Source organism: Etheostoma cragini, chromosome 5 (genome assembly GCF_013103735.1).
Source record: "Etheostoma cragini isolate CJK2018 chromosome 5, CSU_Ecrag_1.0, whole genome shotgun sequence".
In the NCBI taxonomy this organism is placed as follows: domain Eukaryota; kingdom Metazoa; phylum Chordata; class Actinopteri; order Perciformes; family Percidae; genus Etheostoma; species Etheostoma cragini.
The window spans coordinates 20,253,274-20,278,418 of NC_048411.1; the positions used below are offsets into that span (position 1 = coordinate 20,253,274).

Sequence of the window (25,145 nt, forward strand, 5' to 3'; positions counted from 1 at the left end):
CAGTTCTGAAGGCAAAAGGGGGTCCAACCCGTTACTAGCATGGGGTACCTAATAAAGTGGCCGGTGAGTGTATATATCCTGTAAATCATCACTGCGATCTGTGGTGTCCCTAGGCAAACATTTGACTTACATGCAATTAACTTTAGTACTTTAATTTTATGCTACTTTTTGCTCAGTGTCTACATAGCCGCAGAGTAGCATGTTAGCAGAGCAACAGCTTCAGTTTTCCGTCTGTCTCTACACAGGATGAGTTCAGGCATAGCATTGCATGTAGGTCACCCGGGTGTTGGCAACACTTCTTAGCCTAACACATAATCACTGTCATTAGACAGAAAATTATTTTACACACATTAGATGCTCAGCTCGGAAAATTAGATTTGTTGTCATAAATTAAACTACCCAGCAGATAACACTTGTTAATAAGTGAGCTTCTCAGGTGCAGGTAGGTGGATTTTTAACTTGGTCAGAGCTAGGCTAGCTGTGTCCCCCTTGCTCCAGTCTTAATGCTAAGCTAATGGCATGCTGGCTGCACATGAACATACAGACATGAGCATGGTATTGATCTTTTAACTCTTGGCAAGAAAGCAAATAAATTCCTCCAGTATAAAAGTACATTCTGCTGATAATATTGCAGTGCTGATGAAGATTTTGATTGCAGGGAAACTGTAAGGTGACTTATTTTTGAGGATTCCTCAGTGACAAATTTCCCCTTTTTCTTCCTGTGGGTTGCGAGGTGCCCTGATATGAAAACATTCCAATTAGTCACAAGTCCTAGATAACGGCTTGATGTTTGTTGATGGATTATCAAGCTGCACAGTTTCTAAGTCTGGGGTAATTGTTTTTCATACAGTGCAAGAAGGAAAGCGAATGGTTTAGATGAGCATCTGTTATCTCTATCTGCACTGACTCTGCAAACAACAGCAATGAATAATAAAAAGGAGCCGGCATTCTATCTGATTAACACCAACTTTAATCTATGAACTGAATAGAAATGCCAGTTCTAGTCAGAAGAAATGGAGAAAACAGCAGCTCACTCTTAACTCCGATGCAGCCTTTTTATCCATTGATAAATGTTTTGCACAAATATATCTCCACTCTCACAATTATACCACTCCATAAAGTAGATGTGTCTATCGATTATATGTATTGTCTGTATCAATCAGTCTTCTCCATCAGTCTGTGGGTTGGGAATCACTGCCTTTTAAAAATAGAGCATTATTGACCTACATATCTGCAAAGATCTCATGAGGCCATATTCATTTTTGTATCAAGGTTATTATGCTCTTCCTTGGGATTGGACAGCTAACTCCACTCTGTGATGTCAAGATGGCTTGATTTCTAAAATCTATAGGTCAAATCAAAGGGGAATAAGGCATCTAGTGTTTATACAACTAAAACAAAAGAGTGCTGTCTGAAGTTTGACTCTCCCATTTTGCTTCATTATTTTTTTTTATTTTCTAAATATATAAGGTGTTTCTTTTTTATGTATCTTTGTTTTTCTTCTTCATTTTTGAAGGTCTTGTTTTTATCTCTGTTATTACTTTTTTATGTTGGCCTTGTGCAAAAAGCACACTACTAAAGATAAGAAAAGCTTCATGCTCGCAGTGTTCAGATAAAGGGTACTAAATAAAAAGCATTGTGGTTGTGAATGCCCTGACAGTGTTGTGTTTATGTTTGCTTTAGGTCCTTTCGCAGGAGTGTCAGAAAGGAGGCGTCTTCCTGGGTGTCAGCCCTTTGTTCCAGTTGTCAGAAAACAGGCAGAAACTGCATCGCTTCATCTCACAGTACCTCTACAATTAATGTGTTTAACTGTGCTGCGTGACTCAAGGCCCTGGCGCGGCTTGGTCGTATTGCACATTCTGACCTCATCCTCTGTTAGTGTCATAGAAGCTTTTGTTCGGTGTTAAAAAAGATGCATGCTGAGCTGGGATGCTCAAGCCTTTAGGTTAATTGCATTTAGATTTTTCAGTGATGAGACATTGATTTCAAGTTTGTCTTTAGTAATAGCATTAGCATAAAACCACAGGAGACACAGATTATTAAATCCCTTTAATCAGCTGTAAGGACTCGGTGTAGCACGTGTTTCGACCCTGTTCATGTTGTAATGAAGGCCGTGCAAGTTTTGCTTGTAAAGTGAGTATCAAGTTCTGCTTTTTTTGTTTTTTCAAGTTAATCAGTTAACCAATGTTTAGATAAATAAAGAAATGTGCTGATTTCATCAACTCGACACCTATTGGTACAGTCAAGAGTCAGTGTGGCTGTTATTGTCCTGTTAACTGATCATAAACCAAAGCTGTAAAATCAACGTGAAACTCTGCTGCCACCCGGTGTTGAACAGAGTGTAAGCTGGATCTTAAATCTAAAGTGCACACTAATAAATGCAGGTTTTAAGTATATGTATTCACCAAATTCAGCATTCTGAAAATAGTCAACAGTATGATTTTAAAAAATCCTTCTGGGTGTGCTGTTGTCACACAACACACAGCACAAAGGAAATGGAGGAGCTGCTCACAGCTTGAACAAACTCAAACTGATTTTGGATGAGAGTGAAACAGTTCCAGAAGCACCTGAATGTAAGGCTAAATTAATTTACAATCTGGTAGTTTCGCAGTTTTAATTTTAAGGGACCCAATGGTCAAAAAATTATAACCAGGGGCATCCAGATAGCTCAGTTGGTAGAGTGGGAGCCCATATATGGAGGTTTACTCCTCGACGTAGCAGGCCTGGGTTCAACTCCGACCTGCGGCCCTTTGCAGCATGTCATTCCCCCTCTCTCTCCCCTTTCATTTCTTAAGCTGTCCGGTCAAAAAAAGGCCCAAAATGCCCCAAAAATAATCTTTAAAAACGTGGTGATGGTGCAGTGGATGTGACACATCCCTTTGCAATACATCAACCAATATGTCTCTGAGCACACTTAACCACTAGTTGCTCCTCAGGCGTGCGGCCTACGTGGCAATTGTAAGTCGCTTTGGATTAAAGCGTCAGTTAAGTGACATGTAATGTAATCACACTACTGACAAATGCAAACTGGGTCCATCTAGTCCGGGTTTCTCTAAAGCGATTTCTGTCAGTGAAAACAGAATTTCCTGCCAGTCATTGTAATGGGCACATTTTGAAGAGATACATATTTTTTTTCATTTGATAAATCTGTTAACTTTTTATGAAAAAGTGGCTGTTTAAATCCTCTGAGTTAGTCGAAATGTTTTATAAACAATTTTTAAACACATTAAAAAAAAAAAAGTCATGAGGTTCAGTTTCTGCTCTATAGCATGAGTGGGTGGCTGCTAAGAGTATTTTCACTTTGTGTGACGCGATAACTGAGGTCAAATAGCACGTTGAGTCACGTAATGATATGGTTTCATGTAGTAAATATACCATGTTATCCTCCCTCACAATCACTGTAGTATCATAACTAAAACGTCAGGAAACTTGTTTTGTTTTTTAAACATTTCCAGCAGATTCTCACATATTCTATTACAAAAAACAAAAATCAATGAAACTCTTTACAAAATAGTTATTTATTGTGTGAAGCAGCCAATCAGAAGTGCAGTTTATTTAACAGCAGATTGTCTCGGGGTTTAGACCACTTTGTTGATAATGGATCCTAATTGGTCTATTTGGCACTCCACCACATCTCCTTTCTGAAAGGAGAAACAAGTAAACACAGTTAAAATACACCTTTTGAATTGAACCAGTCCTTCACTGTGTATTAAACACTTTGTTATGGACTTTAGAGAGTCCCTTTAACTCTGCATCATAGAAGAAGTACTTTCAATGCAGCCATCAAATTCTTTTGGAGAAAATGAAAGTAAATCTAGAGTTAATGTGCTGCTACAGACACAGGAACTTGTGCAAACTACTCATACTACATGTCTTCTTTTTTGTGTGTCCGTTCCCACATTAAATCACCTTGAGAAAGACGGGTGGCTTTCTGAACACACCCACGCCTGGAGGAGTGCCTGTCAGGAAAACGTCTCCTGGTGTCAATGTCACAAACCTGAAAAACCGGAGAAAATGAGGCACACCGAGGAGGATGAGACTCAAGAGCAGCAAAGAGCATGACTTGATATTGACTGTAGGAAGTGTGCCTTTTACAGTAGAGTTGGTCAACAAATTTAAATGAGGCAATGCAAAACATTAACTTGCCCTAAGTAAGCTTGTGTATAAATCATATCCTGTAAAAGATGCCATGGCCTGCCATTTTTACAGAACAAAGGCATCGGCACCAGTAATAATTGCTAATCATAGAACGCTCCAGTTGATCAGGGTGCTTCAAGGTAAAGGGTACGAGCCGTGGTGGAGAGGTCTTATTTAAAGCATATCATTTTTAGCTTTGTGCTCGCACAGTGCTCCTTTTTTGTTTAATTCCTGACATGATTTGATTTGCATAATTTCTAAAATGGAAACTCTCAGCTCAAGTTACAGAAGCATATAAATTTAAGAGTTTTCAATATATTAAGTAAATCTGTGTGAAGTTGGATCATGCTAAAAGACCACCATCATGAGCAGTAATAGTGCACAGAGTGGACTTACTTTGAGACCCAGGCGACCAGCGCCTCCGTCTTGAAGATCATCTGATCAGTGTTGCTGCTCTGGACTGTGTCTCCATTAACCAGGCAGCGGACGCCCAGGCTGTGAGGATCTGGAGGGGGGATGATTAAAACAAAAAACATTTAGAAGGTATCAAAAGCCTTTAACTTACAAAGCTCCTGAATAGTTTTTTCTTGTCTGCCGTAGGTAAGTGTTTGCGGGCTGGCAGACTTCATCTACAAGCTAAAAGTGAGACTGACCCAACAGTGGATTGTTTTGTTGTGGGGTTTTATAGCAAACACTGGAACCTCTGCGGAAGATGGGAAGTTCTATTCATAATAGGAAAAATCCTACATTCATTATTTTTTCATTGGTTAGTTGGTCCATCCATCAATTATCTGCCTCGGTTCTTGGTCCAAGCCACATTAATTCATTAACATTAAAAATGATTGTTATGTACAGCTGGGAAGTACCGACCAACATGTGACAGAAATGTCATTCTCTCGCTTAATAAATAATACACTTCTATTCCCTACTGGGTTTCTGTCATTCCACTGTGACAATGGTGTTAAATTTCGATCTTTAAAATAGATATATTTGGTTATCACGAGTCTGTAAATATTTAATATTTATTAAAATTATAATATCTAACCTAAAAATAGCCTATATTATTTTACCAAAGTTGCAGTGATTAGTGTTGAATAATCTTTCAAATTGACCGGGGCAAGGATTAATCCCAAGAATCAATTTACTACGTAGGACAAATATGTGATAACATTTCTTGTTTCTTGTCAAAAATGAACAACACAGTTACTTAAATATCTTTGAAAGTGTCAAATTGTGAGAACCACACCTACATTTAGACTGTTCTGTACACAGTGCTCAGCAAAAAAGATTCAAAAACAAAATCTGATAAAAACATGAGTTTGTAGCTATGACACAGGGTTGCCTTGCACCTCATGCTGAACCTGAAGATTCATATCCTTGACTCAGATTAATCTGAATTTTTTATGAATTCTAGATTGATATTGCCATGACTGTGTTCTCAACCGTGGAAATCCATTTAGACTTATTTATCATTATTATAATCATGGGATTCACCAGACTGTCTTTAATTCTCTCTCTGCTGATGTCATGTTCCCTCTCACCTTTCACAGCGTCAGTTGTCACTAAAGCAGGGCCCAGTGGACAGAAGCTGTCAAACGTTTTTCCCAGCAGCCACTGCTTTCCGTTGCGCTTCATTTGCCAGTCGCGTGCACTGACGTCATTGGCCACAGTGAACCCGGCCACGTAGGAAAGAGCGTCTTCCTCCTGAGCAAGGAGAGAGGAAATGGAGTCACAACGGATGCTTCTTCCCCAGAGCGTCAAAGTGTCATGGCCATCAGAGGCGGTGATGCAACACTCACCTTGATGTGTTTTCCTCTTCGTCCAATCACAAAGGCCAGCTCCACTTCCCAGTCCACCTCCTTTAGTCAGAAGCAAACACAGCAGCGTCCCAAAAACAAATTACATATGAATTCCAAAATGACAAAGTAAAGAATACTTTAGAGCCCGACTGATATATTGGTGGGCTGATATTAGGCATTTTCCAAACGGCATTTATAACTGCTGATAATAATAAAAAAAAAATTTAAGTAAAATAAAAACGGACAGTCAACAATGTTATGACTGTTGGCGTTGCATAGTTTGTCCACCAGAGGACACTACAGTGTCCCTGTTGGCAGCACTGTTTTGTAAGGATTATTATTCCAAACTGTCTCTCTCATTTTTCATTTTTTTCATTCATGCGGGAAAACTCACAAAAACTTGCACATGTCAGATCTATAGAAAATCACAAAGTTCTGTAGTGATTGGTCTCGGCCGTTGCCAGGGGGCTCCATGGCGCCCCCTAACGTGCACCCTGAATTCAACAAAAGTATTAAATTATCATACTAACTTTTGAGGGAACACGTGTATCATCTGGAACTCTAACGTGCAAAATTTCTCATTTTACAAAAACTTGTTTTGATGACTTTAGGATCCACGAAAACTCTCAAAATCTTGCAGCCATGTGCAGACTATCTGTATTGTATCGGCCTAAAAAATTCTTTTATCGGTTGGGCTCTGAAATACTTCAAATATAGTAAGGACTTGGGAGACAGGGCAGGATTTTGTCTCTTTTTATCAAAAGACAAAAAGACACCAACACTGAATATTTCGGTTAGAATCCTAACCGAAATATTCAGCTCAGTGTAAAATCTCTGGTTCAGTCCTGCTAAAAGGAACTTTTCAAATTTAGACACAAACTTGGACATAAAGATTCGCAACTGGTCCACAATGTTGCAGCAACGTAGTTCACACATTAAACCTGGTTTATCTTCTCTTCATTGGCTCCTGTTATTTAAAGGATTGGTTTTAACAGTCTCGACATAGAAGGTACTACATTACCCTAACAGAGTTGTTGTGCCCTTTGACTGGAAGGAGCCTCAACACTGAAGCCAGAAGACAACATCCTCCCACAAACCAAATTAATGTACATCTTTAAAATGTCTAGTTAAAAGGCATTAGCTTGACTTTTTTGGGGGTAAAACACTTTTGGACTGCTGTCTTCTCTGTCTCCTTTACCTCCCTCTTCCCCTTTTTTATTCAAAAAAAACACTAACACTTTGGCACCACTTTTTTTGAAAAAGGGACAAATAGATCAAGTTTCTCACCAGGCTCTCTGAGGGCAGTATGATGTCATCATACGGCCCTGTGATGGCGCTCGGGAATTTGCTAAAGATGATTGGTTCTTTGGGGATCGGGGCGTTCTGTTCCAGGCAGTGGTCCCGGTAGTTCATGCCCACACACACCACCTTCTCTGGGGCCAACACAGGAGACAGCAGCTGGATGTCCGTACGCTCCACCACACACTGACCAGACGACAAGGCTCTGAGGAGGAGGAGTAAGGAAGATGATGATTTGGTAGGTGAATGAAGTACTGTGATGGGTAAGATTTGACGCGGCCAACGCTCTCGTAATGCTGAAAGGACCTTCAGTTCCTCTGCAGTCTAACTCAGGTCTTTTGCTTGACTAAAGATCTTATGCACCATCAGGGTCTCCCTGAAAATTCCTTGATTGGGAAAATCGACACCTAGGAAACCCGTGACCGTTGATTGAAGAGGAAGATGCAGATAACGTTTTAGGAACATGGAGGATGTAGGAGGAAGATGCTATTTTAACAATTTTCCAGCAAAGATTGTTTTAATGATCTAAGAAGAGGAGGAAGATATTAATTCAGGGAAGGATGTTGATGTAGGAACAAGATGATTTAAGAATTGCCAATTTACTTGGTTGAAGCAGATGGTGATTCGTCATCTGTGTTTTATACGATGAGCGGGATTTATGAAGACTATTAAACAAGAATAGGCTGTTGATTTAGAAACATAGTGAGGATTTAAGAAGAAGAGAAGATTAGGATGAAGGATGAAAATGATTAAGCATAAAGGTTGTTGATTCAATTTTTGGAGAGGACATTTATTAAGAAAAAGGTGCTTATTTAAGTAGATTACAGTAAATTTGAAGATGATTTTTGAAGACGATGTTGAGGATGTGAAGGAAGATGGTGATTTGGTAAGAAGATGATTTTTGAAGACGATGTTGAGGATGTGTAGGAAGATGGTGATTTGGTAGAAGAAAATGATAATGATATTATGATAATGACTGAGGACCAATTAGGACAAAGGTATTTAGAAATAATAAGACTGAATGTGTTAGGCATACAGTACCTCCGGGCACACTCCAGACCCTTGTCTCCCAGCTCCAGCAGCTCTCTCATGGTCGAGGGCATGGACGGGTCAAACGCCTTCAGGTCAACCACACCAAGCCCTGCGTCACCTTGCTCCACTCCCACTCTGATGTCTCCTCCATCACCATGGCGATGAAACTGCACCAGACGCATCGCTGCACCACTCAAGCCTCGCCTTTGTGGGTCCGTCCCTTGTTGTCTTTGAGAGAATAAACTCCTGAAGATGCAAAAGCAGCGAAGAGGAAGTCTCATCTGTTGGGGACACAGGAAGTGAGAGTGATGTGAGGAGAAGAGGAAGAGAAGTTCTTCCTTGATGATCGGATTTGTTCATGCCCTATCCTAAAGAGCCCCGTCTTTTGATCACTATATTAGTTCCAAGAAGCTCTAAAATCCCCTCCGTTCCTCACTGAATTTAAAGTTGAATTAAAACAAGAGCAAAGCAGCAAATCCTCACATTTAAGATGGTCCTGCTCTAAAATTACATAACCTTTCCATGTCTATGAACCACATTGGGCTTTCTTTGGACAGAGGCAGCTGGCAAATTGTGGGAAACACAATTCTGCAATGTTCCTATAACAAAAAAAAAACACTTTACAAAAACAAAACTCTATGAAATTTCTCCAGGCTTTTATATGGCCTACATCTTTTTCTTTTCTTCTTCGTAAAACGTGTTGGACATCATCACATTGTTGTATACATTTGTATTCATTTACATTAGTAAGCTACAGGACAGAGACAAAATGAATGCGTCATTGTATCGAGCACTTGTGAAAATGCACTTCCTAGTGGGTCTCTGTCCCCAGCACATTTCAGACCAAATTGACGCCCACAAATTTGGGAAACACGATTCTGGCATGTTCCTATAACAACAACAAAAACCTGTTTGGTAAACTTTTTGAAATTTCTCCAGGCTTTTAAATTCTCCTCTGACTTTAACTGTGTGAAGGAAAGGTTTTAAATGCTCAATACTCAGACACCCGCGCTATACTCGCTACCCAACCTATTTTGTTGAGCAAAATAGTTACAAATCATGTCGGCATATCTGCAACAATAGATACATTTATCCGTGTCTGCTATCACTTGATAAGAAAGCTGTAAATCATAACCAGGACAATAAAAGCATGACCTGCCTACCTGCTGCTTGAACTGAAGCTTTGCAGTAGCCTAGGATTTTTACCTGAGATAAAATGTCGTTTCAAGAAGAGTATGACACTTTAAACTGCTACTGAATGTTTCCGCTTTGCCCTTTGCACTGTCTGTCACTAGTTAGGCTACTCACCTCTTCCTTTCTGAAAACAGAAAACACTAGCTTATATTTAACTACTTCCGGTTAGTGTTTGTAGTTCAGTCAGTCCTGTCAGAAGCGAGGTAACGTCTTTCTGTAACTGTCTAGGGTAGAGTGCCCAATGGAAGCTAGCCATCTTGGTTTATCATGTATAGAAATAATACTGGTATGTTGGTTATGTGGTTATCTTAACGCTGCTTATCGCGTTTGTTGAATTAGCTCTAGAAACTACAATTCCCTACCGTATCCTTAAACTGGCCTTCATGAGCAGTGGGAATTTAGCAACTTTTACGTACTTGACTTAACTAACTAGCCACCGTAAATAACGACTTAATTAAAATTTTACCAGATTCTGAGTACAAACTATGTACTTCAAGTGGAAACAAATTAACTTGATATTTCTGTAACACCCAAAGCTTTTAAATCAGATACAAGTAGCATTGTATGACTTAGATTTCGTAATTACGAGCTACGAAAATACCGCTAAGGCAGCACGAGTGCATGTTAACGGATCATGTGATCAGCCGGAGAGGACTGTAGGAAGAAGCCGTTAAAAGCGGCTCTTTCACCCTTAAGACACCGGAGCGAGAGGACTAAGATGTGCACCAGGTGAGATTTACGGCTGCTTCTATTTTACCCGTCTGTTTGTCGTTCGGATTCAACGGGTTTCTAACGTGCAGCTTCCGCCGCGTGCGCTTTGTGCAGGAGGCGGAGAGAGCTTTTGTTTATATTCCCTGTCAGCTGCTGTGTAATTCAGTTCTTCAACTGGTTTAATTGAGACATTTGAATTGAATTCAGTAATTTAAGCCTCATTTGTTGACTTATTCACAACTCAAAGTAGGAAATCTGATCTTCTCATGTTGTATGTTTTTTGGATTTAGTTTCCACTAAAAGAGCTTACACAGGCTTTTTTTGCTGAGATTTCACTTTCAGTTTTACTATACTTCCCTTGTGTGTTAGCAAGTTTCATATGATACCAGAAATGACGAGTGACTGAGAAACCAGATTTATATTTGTAACATTATCATGCAAACTCTGGTGAGTGCTCCCTATGAAAGTGAACACTGGGTGCAAACGTTGATGTGTCTGAGAGTGGAACCTGTCGCTTTTTTTAACAGCTGAAACTGAAGCAGATCTCAAAGGTCTTACGGGTTTCCACACTTTGACCCTCTCTGGTATCATTAACCTGGTCTATACAAACTGATAGTCTAATTGGATCACTTTGTCTGAGATATCATAACCAGGGGCGTAACACAACATTCTGGGCCCTTTACAAAGGAATTCTCTATGGGCCCCTCCCCACATCCACAGCTATTCATTCTAGCATAGGTCTGTGTACTCAGCCCCCTAAGTCTGACACCCCTGATCCTAACTAATGCTGACATTGCTTATATAAGAGGAAATAACTTTTCTTTGTGTTCTTCTCTGTGCAGCGTTCAGCCTGTTGAATGGTCAGCCGACATCAAAAACAAGAAGTGAGTATTTTCATTAAAATAAAAGCACCTCCTCTTTAGCTGCCAGGGTGCTGGAAAGTTATTTGGTGCTTCTTAAAATGGACAGACTTGTTAGATGACTGTTGTCTTTTTTTTAAAGTTTTGATGGAATCGTGTTGGTGACCCAGAGCCATGACACGCTGCCCCCTGAGCTCGAGTGTCTGAAAGCACCGCTGCAGGACTACAGCTCTGTAAGTCTCTTCTGCCACCTGCAGCCAATCAAAATCGCTTACTATGAAAAAATTTTTTTATCACCTGATCATCCTTTGTCTCTATCGACTGAACTGACATGTCACACGACAATACATTCTTACGGGGGTTTTCCTCCTATCCCAGAATAGATAGGCTGTGTAGCCAGTCCATAGTCCAGTGCTGACACAGCACTATGGAGATGGGTCTGGCAAACTACAGGATAGGAAAGTGGAGAAATAAAAACATTTATGCTTCTTTCTTGTGAATTACTGGATAAGTTCACCTCTTTGGGGCCTGTGTTGTCTATGTACTGTACAATCAGGGGCTGTAGATCACAAGTAGACACTGTTATTTTTAAAGGGTCAACTTGTACTATTACTGTAGACAAAGATGCACTGTGACAATAAGAACGTTTTTATTTTTTCTATTATTTTGCCAAATTTTAGAAGGACCCTATATCAAGGGCAATGGCAGGAGTTGCCTTGTATGCATGGAAAAATAAATAATACAAAAAATTCTTTATATTGGAAGGAAAACCCAAGCAAACACTGGGAGAACATGCAAACTTCACACAGAAAGGCCCAGACCGGGGTCTAACCCAGTACTCGGCAGCGCCTACTTGCTGTGAGGTGGCAGCCGTGCTGCCATGTTCCACAGTGGCACTGTTTTCCTCTGTGGTGTTACTTTCCTTATCTGCTTTCCCTCAGGTGGACAGCAGTCTGGGGGAGGAAGTGGTGATCCTGAAGGTCCCTGGTCTCCCTGGTAACCGCCTGGTGTTTGCCTCCACTGGCCCGGTAAACCGCGACTATGATGACGTCAGGCGCTTTGGTGATGCAGCGGTCAACGGCATCAAAAGGTCAGTTTATATGATACAAGTAGCTTTTTTTTTTTTTTTTTTTTGTGTTTCATATTGCTTGTTTAACTGCAGGTTTCTTTGTCTGTCTCACTCCCCTGTGTGTCCTCTCAGGGCTTTGAAAGCAGGCATGCAGCGCCCCCTGCTGGTCTGCCCTCCACACCAGGACTATAAGAACAGCACTGTGGTGGCTGCACTCGGAGCCCTTCATGCTCTCTACATGGTGAGATTAGAACTCTTTCTCATCCAGGGCCTACTTAAAGGCTCTGTTCACACTTTGCCTTTAATGCGTCTTGAATGATCTTACTTATATTAGCAAAGTTCACATGACTACTTTTCTTCTTTAATACAAAAAACGGTTGTATAATATGTTTTAGCATGGAGTTTGAAATTCTCAGTTGTATCTGCATGGATCTCGATATTAAATGCTAGCTCAGAACATTAAAAACAAATGTCTGGCAAAAATACACTCACTTGTTCTGATCTTTATTTCTCAAAAGCCCCTTGAAGTTCGAGAGGGGAATGTAAAACCCACCGACTACAAGGTGTGTGTTCTGGGTCTGTGGGCAGCGGAGAAGGCTCAGGGACAGAGACTGGTGGAGATAACTGAAGCTCTGGAGAGTGGGAGGTGGGTTAAAACCACTTCACCTCATTCTCTGCTAATATTTCTCATGTTGTGGTGTTTACTCATTCACCACCAGCTCTCCTGTTTCTCCTCCTTAGACTGGCATGTCGTGACATTGGTGGCTCCGACCCTGAACGGATGGCTGCTCCTCGTGTGGCTGAGTATGTCCAGGAACTCTTCAAAGACACCCCTGTACAGGTAGCAAGAAACACAATCTTCTTATTTTGTTATTGTTAGGTGAAAGCAAACAGTCAATTTCAGTCACAGCCCAGGTCAATTGAGTGGATGTTGGGTTCTTTAGTAGCACTAAAGGCCACTTTTTCTGGCCCCAAACATAAAAATGTGTCTCTTTATTAACCTCCAGGTCGAAGTGGTGAGCGACGTGAAGGTTCTGGAAAAAGAGTATCCCTGTCTCGCTGCAGTCAACCGCTGTGCTGACAGTAGGAGAACATATTTTGTTTTTATCAGTTATTAACATTGGCCAAGACCTCTATCAAATATATATTAGTTTTTTTTGCATACTTACAGATAGTTTGCTCCTCGTACAGGTGTACCTCGTCACCAGGGCAGAGTTATCAAGCTGCAGTACTGCGGAGAGGGACCTGTCCAAAAGACGCTCATGTTGGTGGGCAAGGTAAGAGAAGACTCTGACATCTGTCCTTGGACCACTAAAACATTAAAGGATCAACATATGAAGTCACACACTCACCGAAATGTCTATTAAAACATATAGGTCAAACCTGCAATCTAATGACTCACTAGTTTCTGAAATTCTATTGACCTAAATGATTAGTCAATCAATAATTCAAAAATAATTGTTAGTTGCAGCCATTGTTTCAAGCTAATCTGGGAGATTCAGTTTGTGGAAGGATGGTCTGATTGGTGTGGCAATTGTAAAAAAAAAAAATGAGCATGCATTGTGCCCGTACATGACTAATGTCCATGTTACTGACTACCTAATAAATAGCGGTTGGTTGTTATGTGGCGTTTCCAGGGCATCACCTACGACACTGGCGGAGCAGACATCAAGGCTGGTGGTTACATGGCCGGGATGCACCGGGACAAGTGTGGAGCTGCTGCTGTGGCTGGCTTCTTCCTGGTAAATGCCCCACCCCCATTTATTTATTTTTTATTTATGTGTGAATGTATGAATTTTCTGAAGTAAAAATGAGTCCTTAGAGGATATAGAACTCAATGCTCTGATTCAAAAGATAGTGAAAGTTTGCATTACTGCTCCCTTCCTGCTCTCTAGACTTTAGCCAAGCTGAAGCCAAAACATCTGAAGGTTGTCGGCTCCATGGCCATGGTGAGGAACAGTGTCGGTGCAGGTCGGTGTAATCCACATTTCTTCCCTCACACACGTTCCTGTTTACATTTCTGTCATTGGATCTCTTGGTAGAGCGCGTGTGTGTATTTTCTCAGACTGCTATGTGGCCGATGAACTGGTGGTTTCCCGTGCGGGTCGCAGAGTGAGAGTGGGAAACACAGATGCTGAGGGACGCATGGTGATGGTCGACCTGCTCTGTGAGATGAAGGAGAAGGTAACGACCTCCCGTTATTAATGAACTAATCTGTACATCGTTACCTCCGTTTTGCACTTCTATCCATTCTCACTCTAATCGTCTGTGTCTGCAGGCTGTACGTGAGATTTCTCCTGAACTGTTCACTATTGCTACTCTTACTGGTCATGCCATCAGAGCCATGGGACCAAACTACTCTGTAAGTACTGCTGAAATGCAGCAACTTACCGAGTGATGTTGATATTTAAACAATACAAGTTGAAATTATTGGCTGCAGTAGAAATCATTGTTTGTTTGTTTCTGTGTAGATCATCATGGATAATGGACCGGCCCATCGCAACAAAAATGCTGCTCAGTGGCAGAAAGGTAAGAAACTGTGCAAAGTTCTTTTTTTTTTTTTTTTTTTTTAAATCTGGGAACAGGGTTTTCAGCTTCATCTCTCGGCCTTCATCAGCAAATAAAATGTAATCCTGTGATCACAAGTATCAAATTTTGAGGTGGGGGCGGGCAACTGAGCAAACTGCTGAGAAAGAATGTAAGATTAAGTTAAAAGCTTTGGGGGGGGGGAGAACCTCGTAAAGATAATTTTGTCTTACTAAATGGATAAAGGCTACAAAGCACTATGTTAATTACATGCAAACTCCTGTTTGCCTTTTAACAAATCAGAGTTCAGCATTAGTTTAAACTAGAGCTAATTAATAATTTAATCCATGAATTGATTTGTGATTGTCAGCATATGTATTTAGATTTAGTATTTGGATTAATTATCTAATATTGCGTTACTAATTCCCAAATGCAAAAAAGTTGCGTGTTTTTCCTCAGTTTAAACTCGGTGTGTGTGAGACAGACATGTTTATCATATGTTTAAAACCCAAATTGTGTACTTTGTTTAAAAGTGGTCATTTCTTTTTTTAGAATATAACCATATTTAACAAAATATAAATGACAGCAGTGAGACTTCTCCATTCATCTGTTTCATCGTGGTCTTGGATTTAATCCATCCTTAGACATGCAATAATCTGAGCTGCAAATATTTAAATTTTGACTGTATCAGATACCTCGAAACGATAAATATTTCCAGGAAAAAGGCTTCGTAGTGGTTTGATGCTTCAGACAACTTTATTTCCTCCATCGCTAACTAACACATGGTCTTTGTCCCCTCTTTTGCAGCTGGAGAGGCGTTGGGCGATGTGTTCGAGGTTTCCAGTATCAGACGAGAGGACTATGAATTCCACAAGGGAAAGTCTGAGTACGAGGACATTCTCCAGTGCAACAACCTGCCGTCCTCCGCTACACCTCGAGGACATCAGACCCCTGCAGCTTTCCTCATCATGGCCTCCGGGCTCGACAAGGTGCTCACACATTATCAGATTAGGTTATTTATCTGTAAGTATGAAAAATATAATATGGAAGAAGTGCAGCGATTCATTTGTATTATTACTTTGATTCCTAAATTTCCAACACAGCATGGTGTGGATTCTAACACCCCTCTGCCGTACTCCCACATTGACATTGCTGGGTCCAGTGGTCCTTTCCCCGGTGTCCCGACAGGAGCCCCCATCCTCGCCATGGCAACCAACTACATCCTGTATGATAGTCTCTAAATGGAAAGCCCTGGTATAAAAAGACCACACTATATGCACTCAATACCAACTCAAATTAGGAACCGTCCACGTATAAATGATATCCCTGCCACAACACGTGATGAAAAACATGTAATTTTTCATGTCTGACATTCTTTAATACCTCAGATTGCTTTGCTCTCTTTTCTAAGGTGTGACAAGACCTACATACATACACACACACACACACACACACACAACTACCATCCCTTTTTATATGTGACGTATGTGTGCAACAAACCGGGAACGTGGTTGTGTGATGCTGTATGCCAGTCAAACCAAGCATTATTCATTGAATAATAAAACTACATTTTAAATTTAAAACTGTCAGTCTCTTTTCCATTTAATTATTTTTGCACAGGTTTGCATTTAACACATTATTAATCAGAGGGGAAAGACTATTAGGAGGAAAAATGGTTTCATATACACATGTGCATTCATGCCTACACATGTATCTCCACATATACGCTGTACTTGCCAATATGGCCAAAATAAGGGCCCACTCGACAGCATCATAGGACAACAGGGGTTAATAATGATAATATCTTGGTAAAACAACTCCTCAAAGCTGACGGGCAGTTACTAAAGTATAAAGAGTTTCTCTCCAAATTCCAGTTAGCAAACACACCAAGAGAATATGCAGTAGCTGTATTGCATTGATGCTGTGCAAAAATGTGTACTGCAGCTTCTTAGAGGGTCAGTAATGACATTGATCAATCCCCTCAGTAGTGGTATATTCCTTGGGGGAATTGACATTACCATGAATAAATGTTCAAATTAACATATCAGGAATCGTTTACAAGAGGTAACTCTGCCTTAAGGAAGATTCTTTTGGGCATCAATCTATGGAGAAATGAACTGGCAAAAGATCTGGTTAATTGGAGACAAATTTTGTCTTAAAGTAAAAGGTTTTTTTTTTAAAATCTGCATGAAATATATCCAGCAAAAGGGACACTAAAGTGATTCAAACTTGATATTGAAAATACTTGTACTTTCTGTGAAATAGAAGAAGAAACTGTCATTTGTTCTTTCATTGTATGTTTACTAATATATTTTGGATTGATGTTCAACATTTTATCAGACTGAACACAGGGCAATCAACTCAATTTAAAGATATTCTGATTTGCTTTGAAGGCGGTGAGAAGGATAAAGATGTTGCTTATTTTATTCAATCAATCTTATTGGGAAAATTCCACATTCACAAGAAGAAATGGGTGGACTCCAAACAGTTTTTTGAACATTTCTTTCAAGAAATGCACCAATACAGCAACACTATGAGAGGCATTAGGAACAAGAAGGCAATTAAGACTGGAATTGCATTCGATACATTTTTTATGTACTACTAATACATTTGACTTTATTTGCACTACACTTTTTTTTTTCACTTTATGTATTTTATATATATATATATATATATATATATATATATATATATATATATATATATATATTTTTTTTTTTTTTTTCTCCTCCGTATATGCACCTCTGGTTTTGACTTTCGAATGCATACATGCTGGTAATGTTACTGTTCTTTGTCAATAAAATAAAATATTTTTTTTTAAAAAAGCATCATTGGACAACGTAGCTCGAGCTTGACCTATGAGCTTGACAGGGAGATTACGTCAACGGATACGGAAATGACGCAGAACACAGAGTTAGTAAAACCCGACGTTAGCGCGCGCTTACAGCTCAAACCTTCCCTTAAGTGTTAGAGAGGTAGCTGCGTGCTGCACTTCTGCTGGCCAGCAACAAAGAACCTGAACGTTTAGAACGGTTCCCTTTTTTTAAACTCGGTGATAACTCAAACCGCTGCCTTCATTTTGACGGAGAAACGCTAGACTCGACACAAAAAGTTCTTCGTTTCAATCTTCGCATACTTAAAACTTAACAGTAACCATGTTTGAGGCTCGCCTGGTCCAGGGATCCATCCTGAAGAAGGTGCTGGAGGCTCTGAAGGATCTGATCACAGAAGCCTGCTGGGACGTCAGCTCGTCTGGCATCTCCCTGCAGAGCATGGACTCTTCACATGTCTCCCTGGTCCAGCTCACCCTGCGGCATGACGGCTTCGACTCGTACCGCTGCGACAGAAACCTCGCCATGGGAGTTAACCTCAGCAGGTGAAGCGAACATAACGTTATACATGCACAGCTAGATCATTCCTATTGTTTTTAAATCTCTTGCGGCATTAAGGCTGTTAGCTCGCAGACAACTTAACCGTCTGCTGACTTAGCTAGCTAGTCAGGTCGAGTTGGCAAAGTTCGGCCGCTGCTAAAATCGATGTAAAAACAGCTGAGGTTTGGTTTGTCTGTGCGGTTTATGCGCATCGCAAACTCCTAACGTTGCCTACGGTCACTTCAGTGACTTTTGTTAACAGAAATTATTGCTTCGTTTTTGAAGCTTACAAAAGAGGGTGGCCATCTTGGCATATTTGCCCGGGCATGTCTCTCCACTACACTATACTATAAAATACTTAACTCTTTACTGTCGGCGCTCAAAAAGAGCCGCTTCCCTAGTGTTATTTACATTAGGTCGATTGGTTCAACGTTAGTTAAAACTTTTGTTTTGTGTATAAATTAGATTTTGGCGCAGTTTCATAGAGTGCAGATGCGCTTTACGTAGCAACGTCACTTGAGCGCCAAATTCTTCAGGCGGGAATTGTTGTTGAACCCGGGAACTTCCACTTCCGTTTCACTGCTGTCTCTTTGTAACATAACACCGGTGCTCTGGATGATTTTAGTGACTGAGCCTTTGATATCACAGTATTTCCTTGTGTGAAACCCAAATGCTTTACTTTAATGCAGTAAATGTATTTTAAACGTAATGGTACAAGGTAGATGTAATTGGGAACAATGAATTAGAGCTGAAAAAAAGTCATCTATGGACAGAAAACTAGTTTTCGAATACTGATTTCTTTTTTCTTTTTTTCCTTAAAAAAATCTCAGCTTTTTAATTTGGATAATGATTGGGCGGTTGGTTGATAATGAAAATATATTTTGTTGAACACTGTATGCAACAAATTACGCCATTAAAATTATATGTCTTTATTTTGTGCAATTCATTGTTTTAGCATTGCATTTCAGTGTATTTTCAATGTTTTTAAAAAATGTAACCCCACCATCACTCTCTCACAGTATGTCAAAGATCCTGAAGTGTGCAGGAAACGAAGACATCATCACCCTCAGAGCAGAAGACAATGCAGACACACTCGCACTTGTGTTTGAGACTCTTAGTAAGTTTGAGTTATTGACATTAACGCAGAATAAAATGAACTAGATGCTGCTTAGCGCTGTTTCTTTAGCGTAGGTCTTATTTACCTCCCTTTTCTTTTTTTCCCTTCACTCTTACAGACCAGGAGAAAGTTTCAGATTATGAGATGAAGTTGATGGACCTTGATGTGGAGCAGCTTGGTATTCCAGTACGTAATCTTCCCCACTCCTGGTCTTTTTGGGTCCAACATAGTTTTTCCCCACACTGTACCTGACATATGTGTGTCTCCCTATAGGAGCAGGAGTACAGCTGTGTGGTGAAGATGCCCTCTGGGGAGTTTGCTCGTATCTGCCGGGACCTGTCCCAGATCGGTGATGCCGTCATGATCTCTTGTGCCAAGGACGGAGTCAAGTTTTCTGCCTCAGGAGAACTGGGCACAGGAAATGTCAAGCTGTCCCAGACCAGCAACGTAGACAAAGAGGACGAGGCAGTGAGTAGTAGTGTTTTATCAAGTTAAAGGCTGCTAACATCATCGGCAATTCAACTAGTTTGGCTTTTTAGTAAATTAGCAATGACTGGCCGGTTCTAACATAAATTTAATCTTTTCATTGATTATTCATTTTAACATAAGATGATTTCTTTTTCAGAAAAAGGTTTTCTGATTTAATGCTTTTGTCTCCAGAAAGAGGATTAGGATTTAATGATTATTTAATTGACTGTAAATCTTTTTTTTTTTCTCTTTTTTTTTTGAGCAAAATGCTAATCAAACATTAATTACAGCTTCTTGGTTGTGACATTAACTCAAGTGCTATAGTCATCTGAATATGTTTGACTCAACGGCGGGCAGTCTGACTAAATGTCACCTTGGGCAGCTCAGAAATACGATTATTAGAATAATGGACAATGAAAAGGTTTTGCGTGCAGCCCTTGTTAATTTTAATTGTTGTGATGGCACATGTAACACTTGACAATTCCCCTTACTTTCTGTTTTTAGGTCACTATTGAGATGAATGAACCCGTCCAGCTGATCTTTGCTCTCAATTACCTGAACTTCTTCACCAAGGCAACGCCGCTGTCCAAGACCGTCACCCTTAGCATGTCCGCAGATATCCCTCTCGGTGAGTGCCATAGTCTTTATTTGGATTCCTAACATGTTTACAGGAACTGCCCTAACGTTTTTGTTGTTGGCCTTTTACAGTGGTGGAGTACAAGATTGCCGACATGGGACACGTCAAATACTACCTGGCACCCAAGATTGACGAAGAAGCTTCCTAAGAAATATTACAACGGATCAAAAAGAATGGAGAAAAGCAGACAACCGTGACTTGTCCTGAATGATTGAAGAGCTGAGGTGATCTTGTGGTGGTGGATGATCACTTTGTCTGGGGTTCTGATCTCCTCTCCAATAAGATTCACAGCAGGAGGTGTAATGTCAACGTTTATAAACTGTCATCTGTCCACCGCATGATGCCATCTGTGTGATGTGATAAACCTTCTGTGCTTTGACTCTTTGTGTTCAAAGCCACTGGCGTTGGTTCAGATGCCACCGGTGTAAATTCCAGCACTTGTTTGCTCCACTTCTGTGTCTCTTGTTCTGTTTGCCTGTTATGGGAAAGCAGATTTCAATTATCCCATTCCTTGTAGATAATGCATTTGTAAATACTTCCTGTGGTTTCACACTGTCAGACAACCCCAAATGTTTTTGTATTCATTGATTCAGTCCAAAATAAATGATTACATCTGTTCATCTGGCGATTGTGGACAAAAACATACTTGTTCTGGGCCTACGAAGTGATTCCTGTTTGAGATAAATCTAATTTCCTTTTGTACTTGCCATTATAGGGCAGTGTAAATCTATCCCAGAATGTGTATGGAAGGGAGTCCATAAACGTATTTCCATTAAGGTAGGTATTGCTACTATAGCATTTGTGGAGTTGAATGTACTGAAACACTTAATGTATTAATCTGAAAAATAACTAGTAGCCCTAGCTGTAATAAAATGGAGTGAAATACCTCCGTCAGTAATATACTGAAGTATAAAGTAAGTTAAGTACAGTTAATTCAACATTGTAAACTACTGTACAGCAGTAAATGTACTTACTTTCTACTTCTGCAGCAGTAATGAGGTTTAGCCACTAAGCGGTGCTGTTCTGTTACCTCCGTTCTTTTTGTGGAAGGGAGAAAATTGTCCGGTCATACTTGTGAAAGCATACATTCTGAAGAAATGCACTCTTAATTGCCACTCAGACTAGCAATTTTTCCCAAAAGGGAAAAAAGTTTAACAAATCACAATAGGTGTGGATTTTTTAATTTTGTTGACCATGATGGAAAGCACCTGTCAATTACATCGGATTGATAAACTCTACACGACTGTTGTTTTATGTCAAGGACATGCCGAGTGTAGTAGATCCTTTCTGCTGTCATTAAGTGGAGCCTGGCAGCTTCAGGCCTGTTTCCGTGCAGGTCAGTGGGCAAACTGAATAAAACTGTTAAATAATAACCTAATCACTTAACATGCAGCCGGAAATACCTAAGAGACTGTCTGCAGCTGGTTGTGTTTTAGTGCACTAGGTAGTGTAGAGTTAGTTTTAGTCCTCAAATCTTTAATCTGATTGACAGCCACATCTGGCTCCAGTCTGAAGTTCCCTACTGTATACAGAGCAGAGTGTCTGGTGAGGTAATGGGTCCGAAATAGAAAGAAACCAGCTGGGATCACTGCTACTTGTCAAATTTAAGACCGTTTTTTTTTTGGGGGGGGGATATTCGAGAAGATTGAAACCACCATCCTGTTTATGGTAGACTCTCATTGCAGACCTACAGCTCCACAGCGCTGTGGATTAAGGTCTGGTTCCTCCACATGTAGATTCAAAGTTAGGAGGAAAAAATGCTCTAGGGTTGTGTGCATTTTGTTATAAGCCAATCACGATGGTCTTGGGTGGTGCTAAACTCCGGACACAGTAACTGTTACATTACAAAAGGGTCTTGGGAAGGAAATCTGGTTTTGACTGTCCTGGTTGAATAAAGTTGCCTGAGGAAAAAACCATTGACAGCAGATTATAACTTCATTGTAGATTGCCTGCCATTGTAATCCCAGTCTAATGGAATATTAAAATTAATTTGCTATATAGGGTTTGCACCTGTTTAATAGAACAGGATTTAGATTCTTTTTTGTGCATTCAGTTATGCAAAAAATGTAATGGATTTTATAATACTGTCTGTTGGAGTTGTCCTAATCCACACCAGCTATCGCCTGCTTTCTACTGGTATTGAAATGTTTTTGAAAACACGAGCCACTGTTCCAGATAAGAGAAGTGCATGTTCTTAGATGCAGAGCTGAGGAAAAGAGATGGGACTGTCATTTTAGGAAGTGACCGATGAAGCCAAGCGACGGTGCAGCCATTTAAGATGCTTCAATATTTAATTACCTACTGCCACCCATGTTAAGATGAATTAGTTCCCGGAACACAGCAAAGAGGGTTTAACCTGACTGAGGTTTCCGCTTCTGAATTGGCCGCAATTTCAGACTGCAATTTCAGACATGCTTCATTATGATGAATAATTTCAGAGGTGTAATTATGGGTTATATTTCATGTTTAGAGTATATCAGGCCACTCAGACAATGTCTTTATGTCAGAGCTACACACAGGTTGTGTCAAGTTTGAAACGTGGCATAATCCTTGTTTGTTTTTTTATTTTTTACTTGAATTTGTTTTCAATTTCTTTAGATGTTTAACACAAATGTCTCATTCAATAGTTTGTAATTATCATCCAATCTTCAACAGAACATTATCAAGCACACTGAACTGTTTATCTGTGAATTTGTTTTTTTCATGTCTATTCAAGCTGCTGAACACAACACAGACTGGTATTACATAAACAAAGGGTAAATCAAGTTAATTTATATAACATTGTTTCACAACAAGGCAATCTGACGTGAAATACAACGGCATTAAGACAAGATATATGATATAATATAAAAAGAGACAGATGATTAAAGAACACGTTTTTTAGGATGGCAAAAATGTTTTAATCACTTAATGGTCGCCAAAAGAATCAACAGAAAAAAACTGACGGAGAAGCATCTAAAACTGGGGTTTAGTACCCATTGGCTCTTTGGTTCTGTGTCCACTACGCCATTTAAATAACTGAATAATTGATCAATGAGTTGATCAAAATAAAAGTACACTAAAAAAATAAACAAGTGTACCAAAGTCCTCCCAAAGTTACGAAACAAGGCCAATCCGTCCACAAGTTACTTTACACACCAATTTCATCAAACAGTATTGTGGGATCCTGATCAGTTGCATGAAAACAACCGTTTCACCAGGCTCTCAGCAGTGTTTCAGACTTTGTTTGATAAACTAAGAATCACAGTTTCAAAAAAGAAAATTCTAGCCATTATTTATAAGTCATTCTTTCATATTGTAATGCTTTTTTGTGAGCTTACACTGGATGTAGCCTGTTGCATTCAAGTGAAACTGATCTCAACAGTGTTATCATGAGGCTGCATTCCTGTCTCTTTCTCTCTTCTCTCTGCTCTGTCTCTGTCTGGCCTTTAAATTGCTTTCTGGAGGCAGGGGATTTTGGCCGGGGAGATAAGGGGAGCAGTATGAAACACTGTCGCTGGCGGTCTTTCTCTGCATGGCAGGGGGAGTGTTCTGAGCGTGGGATATTTACTGTGACAGAGGAGTGAGCAGGTCGTACTTATCCCTTAGGTTAGTGAAGAAACGCCTGGAGACATCTTTCAAACCCATTTGAAAAGCACATATAGATGTTTTAGAATCGATGTCTCTTTGTTTCTTTACCGTCAACAGATCTATGTGCATGGCCTTGTGTGTGTGTTTTTTTCTTCTTCTTGTCTGTCAGTCAAATCCTGACATGATTTCAATTCAACCCTCAGACCTGACACGCTCTTACATAAGCCCTCAGTGCTCTGCTGTCTCTCCACAAGAGCGACTTGCATAGATTATTGATGCCAGCACAGAGTGAACAAGTCCTCACATGGCATGGATATAGCAGTCACACATGCGCTTCGTGATCCACCTGCTTTAAACCACTGTGTTGCATAATTCATTCTTTCTATTGAAAACAATTTCTATTCTTTGTGGCGTATGGATGCGGGGATTCCTTCTCCACAAACACTCCACTTTACTTTTTATGCACACAACCACAAAACCATGTCCCCCTTCTACACCCTTTTTCCCTGAGCTTTGATTTTACACAACGTGCCTCACTAGTTGACACACACGTTTATCTGACTATGCTCCGCAGGGATTAGCATATTAATGGCTTGTCCCTTTTTTTTCTCTCAGTCTGATTTCACATTAGCGAGGGAAATGGACAAGGCTGTGCTGACAGGGGGAAGGGAAGGGAAGGGCAGAGATGGTGGAGCGTGTTGTGGCTCGGGAGTCACACTTGAGGGTAATTGGTTCAGGTGGGACTAATAGTCAACACGGGAGTTGATTTTGACATGTTCTCAGTGACAATTGAAAGTTGTACTTGCACGCCAATATATTTGGTGAGTGGTGATCCAAATAAAAACATAAAGACAAACTGCAGCTTATGTTGTACCTCTTAGGTGAAAGATATTCATAATGTTTTGATGCAAAAAAACACCGTATACTTGATTCTTAATTTTCTTTTTTTTTTATTTGCACAGATATCACAATTCATTGCATATGTTCATTGTTATGTTTTTAAGAAAACTGCCATCAAAACCTCTGTATTTTCCAGATAACCAACAAGGATGGTTTATTTAGCCATAGAAGTTTTTTCTCAAACCATAAAGGTGCACCTCACACCCTTTACCTTCAGCGGAAAATTTTAAATTCTAGCTAAAACGATAAATTTCCTAGTCGGTCATCAGAAAAATAACTGTTAAAGTAATCCCCTAATTCCAGTTTCTTAAAATGACGATTTGCTGCTTTTCTTCATCCTTTTCAATAGTATTTTCAGTTTGAAGTTAGCTGTTGATTTGACAAAACACCTTAGGCTTTATGACACTGTGATGGTTAATGCATTTTCTATAGACTTAATGAGTTATTGATAAAAT

General features: G+C 40.0%; 3 protein-coding genes across 4 annotated transcripts; 2 read left to right on the forward strand and 1 right to left on the reverse strand.

The window, feature by feature from the left end:
- Nucleotides 1-3,499: 3,499 nt before the first annotated feature.
- Nucleotides 3,500-9,814, reverse strand: fahd2a (fumarylacetoacetate hydrolase domain containing 2A). 2 transcript variants are annotated; one of them, XM_034871082.1, is made up of 8 exons: nt 9,576-9,814; nt 8,277-8,548; nt 7,224-7,440; nt 5,937-5,996; nt 5,679-5,841; nt 4,534-4,642; nt 3,910-3,997; nt 3,500-3,641 (listed from the first exon to the last, which is right to left on the reverse strand). In XM_034871082.1, exons 2-8 carry the CDS (start codon nt 8,546-8,548, stop codon nt 3,579-3,581), a joined length of 972 nt encoding a protein of 323 aa, XP_034726973.1. In that variant the 5' UTR covers nt 9,576-9,814; the 3' UTR covers nt 3,500-3,578. The 2 variants fall into 2 exon arrangements, with proteins under 2 accessions (XP_034726973.1, XP_034726971.1); XM_034871080.1 differs by having other exon boundaries at nt 9,431-9,680.
- Nucleotides 9,815-9,928: 114 nt separating this feature from the next.
- Nucleotides 9,929-16,027, forward strand: zgc:152830 (uncharacterized protein LOC767682 homolog). Its single transcript, XM_034871079.1, has 16 exons — nt 9,929-10,190; nt 11,015-11,056; nt 11,175-11,265; nt 11,974-12,122; nt 12,234-12,342; nt 12,620-12,747; nt 12,843-12,942; nt 13,109-13,184; nt 13,293-13,378; nt 13,739-13,843; nt 13,997-14,072; nt 14,167-14,285; nt 14,380-14,463; nt 14,573-14,630; nt 15,435-15,616; nt 15,731-16,027. The coding sequence occupies exons 1-16, from the start codon at nt 10,180-10,182 to the stop codon at nt 15,866-15,868; spliced, it is 1,554 nt and encodes a 517-aa protein (XP_034726970.1). The 5' UTR covers nt 9,929-10,179; the 3' UTR covers nt 15,869-16,027.
- Nucleotides 16,028-17,550: 1,523 nt separating this feature from the next.
- Nucleotides 17,551-20,841, forward strand: pcna (proliferating cell nuclear antigen). The gene is made up of 6 exons (XM_034872465.1): nt 17,551-18,003; nt 19,018-19,115; nt 19,234-19,301; nt 19,389-19,583; nt 20,088-20,211; nt 20,292-20,841. The coding sequence occupies exons 1-6, from the start codon at nt 17,783-17,785 to the stop codon at nt 20,366-20,368; spliced, it is 783 nt and encodes a 260-aa protein (XP_034728356.1). The 5' UTR covers nt 17,551-17,782; the 3' UTR covers nt 20,369-20,841.
- The last annotated feature ends 4,304 nt before the right edge of the window (nt 20,842-25,145 follow it).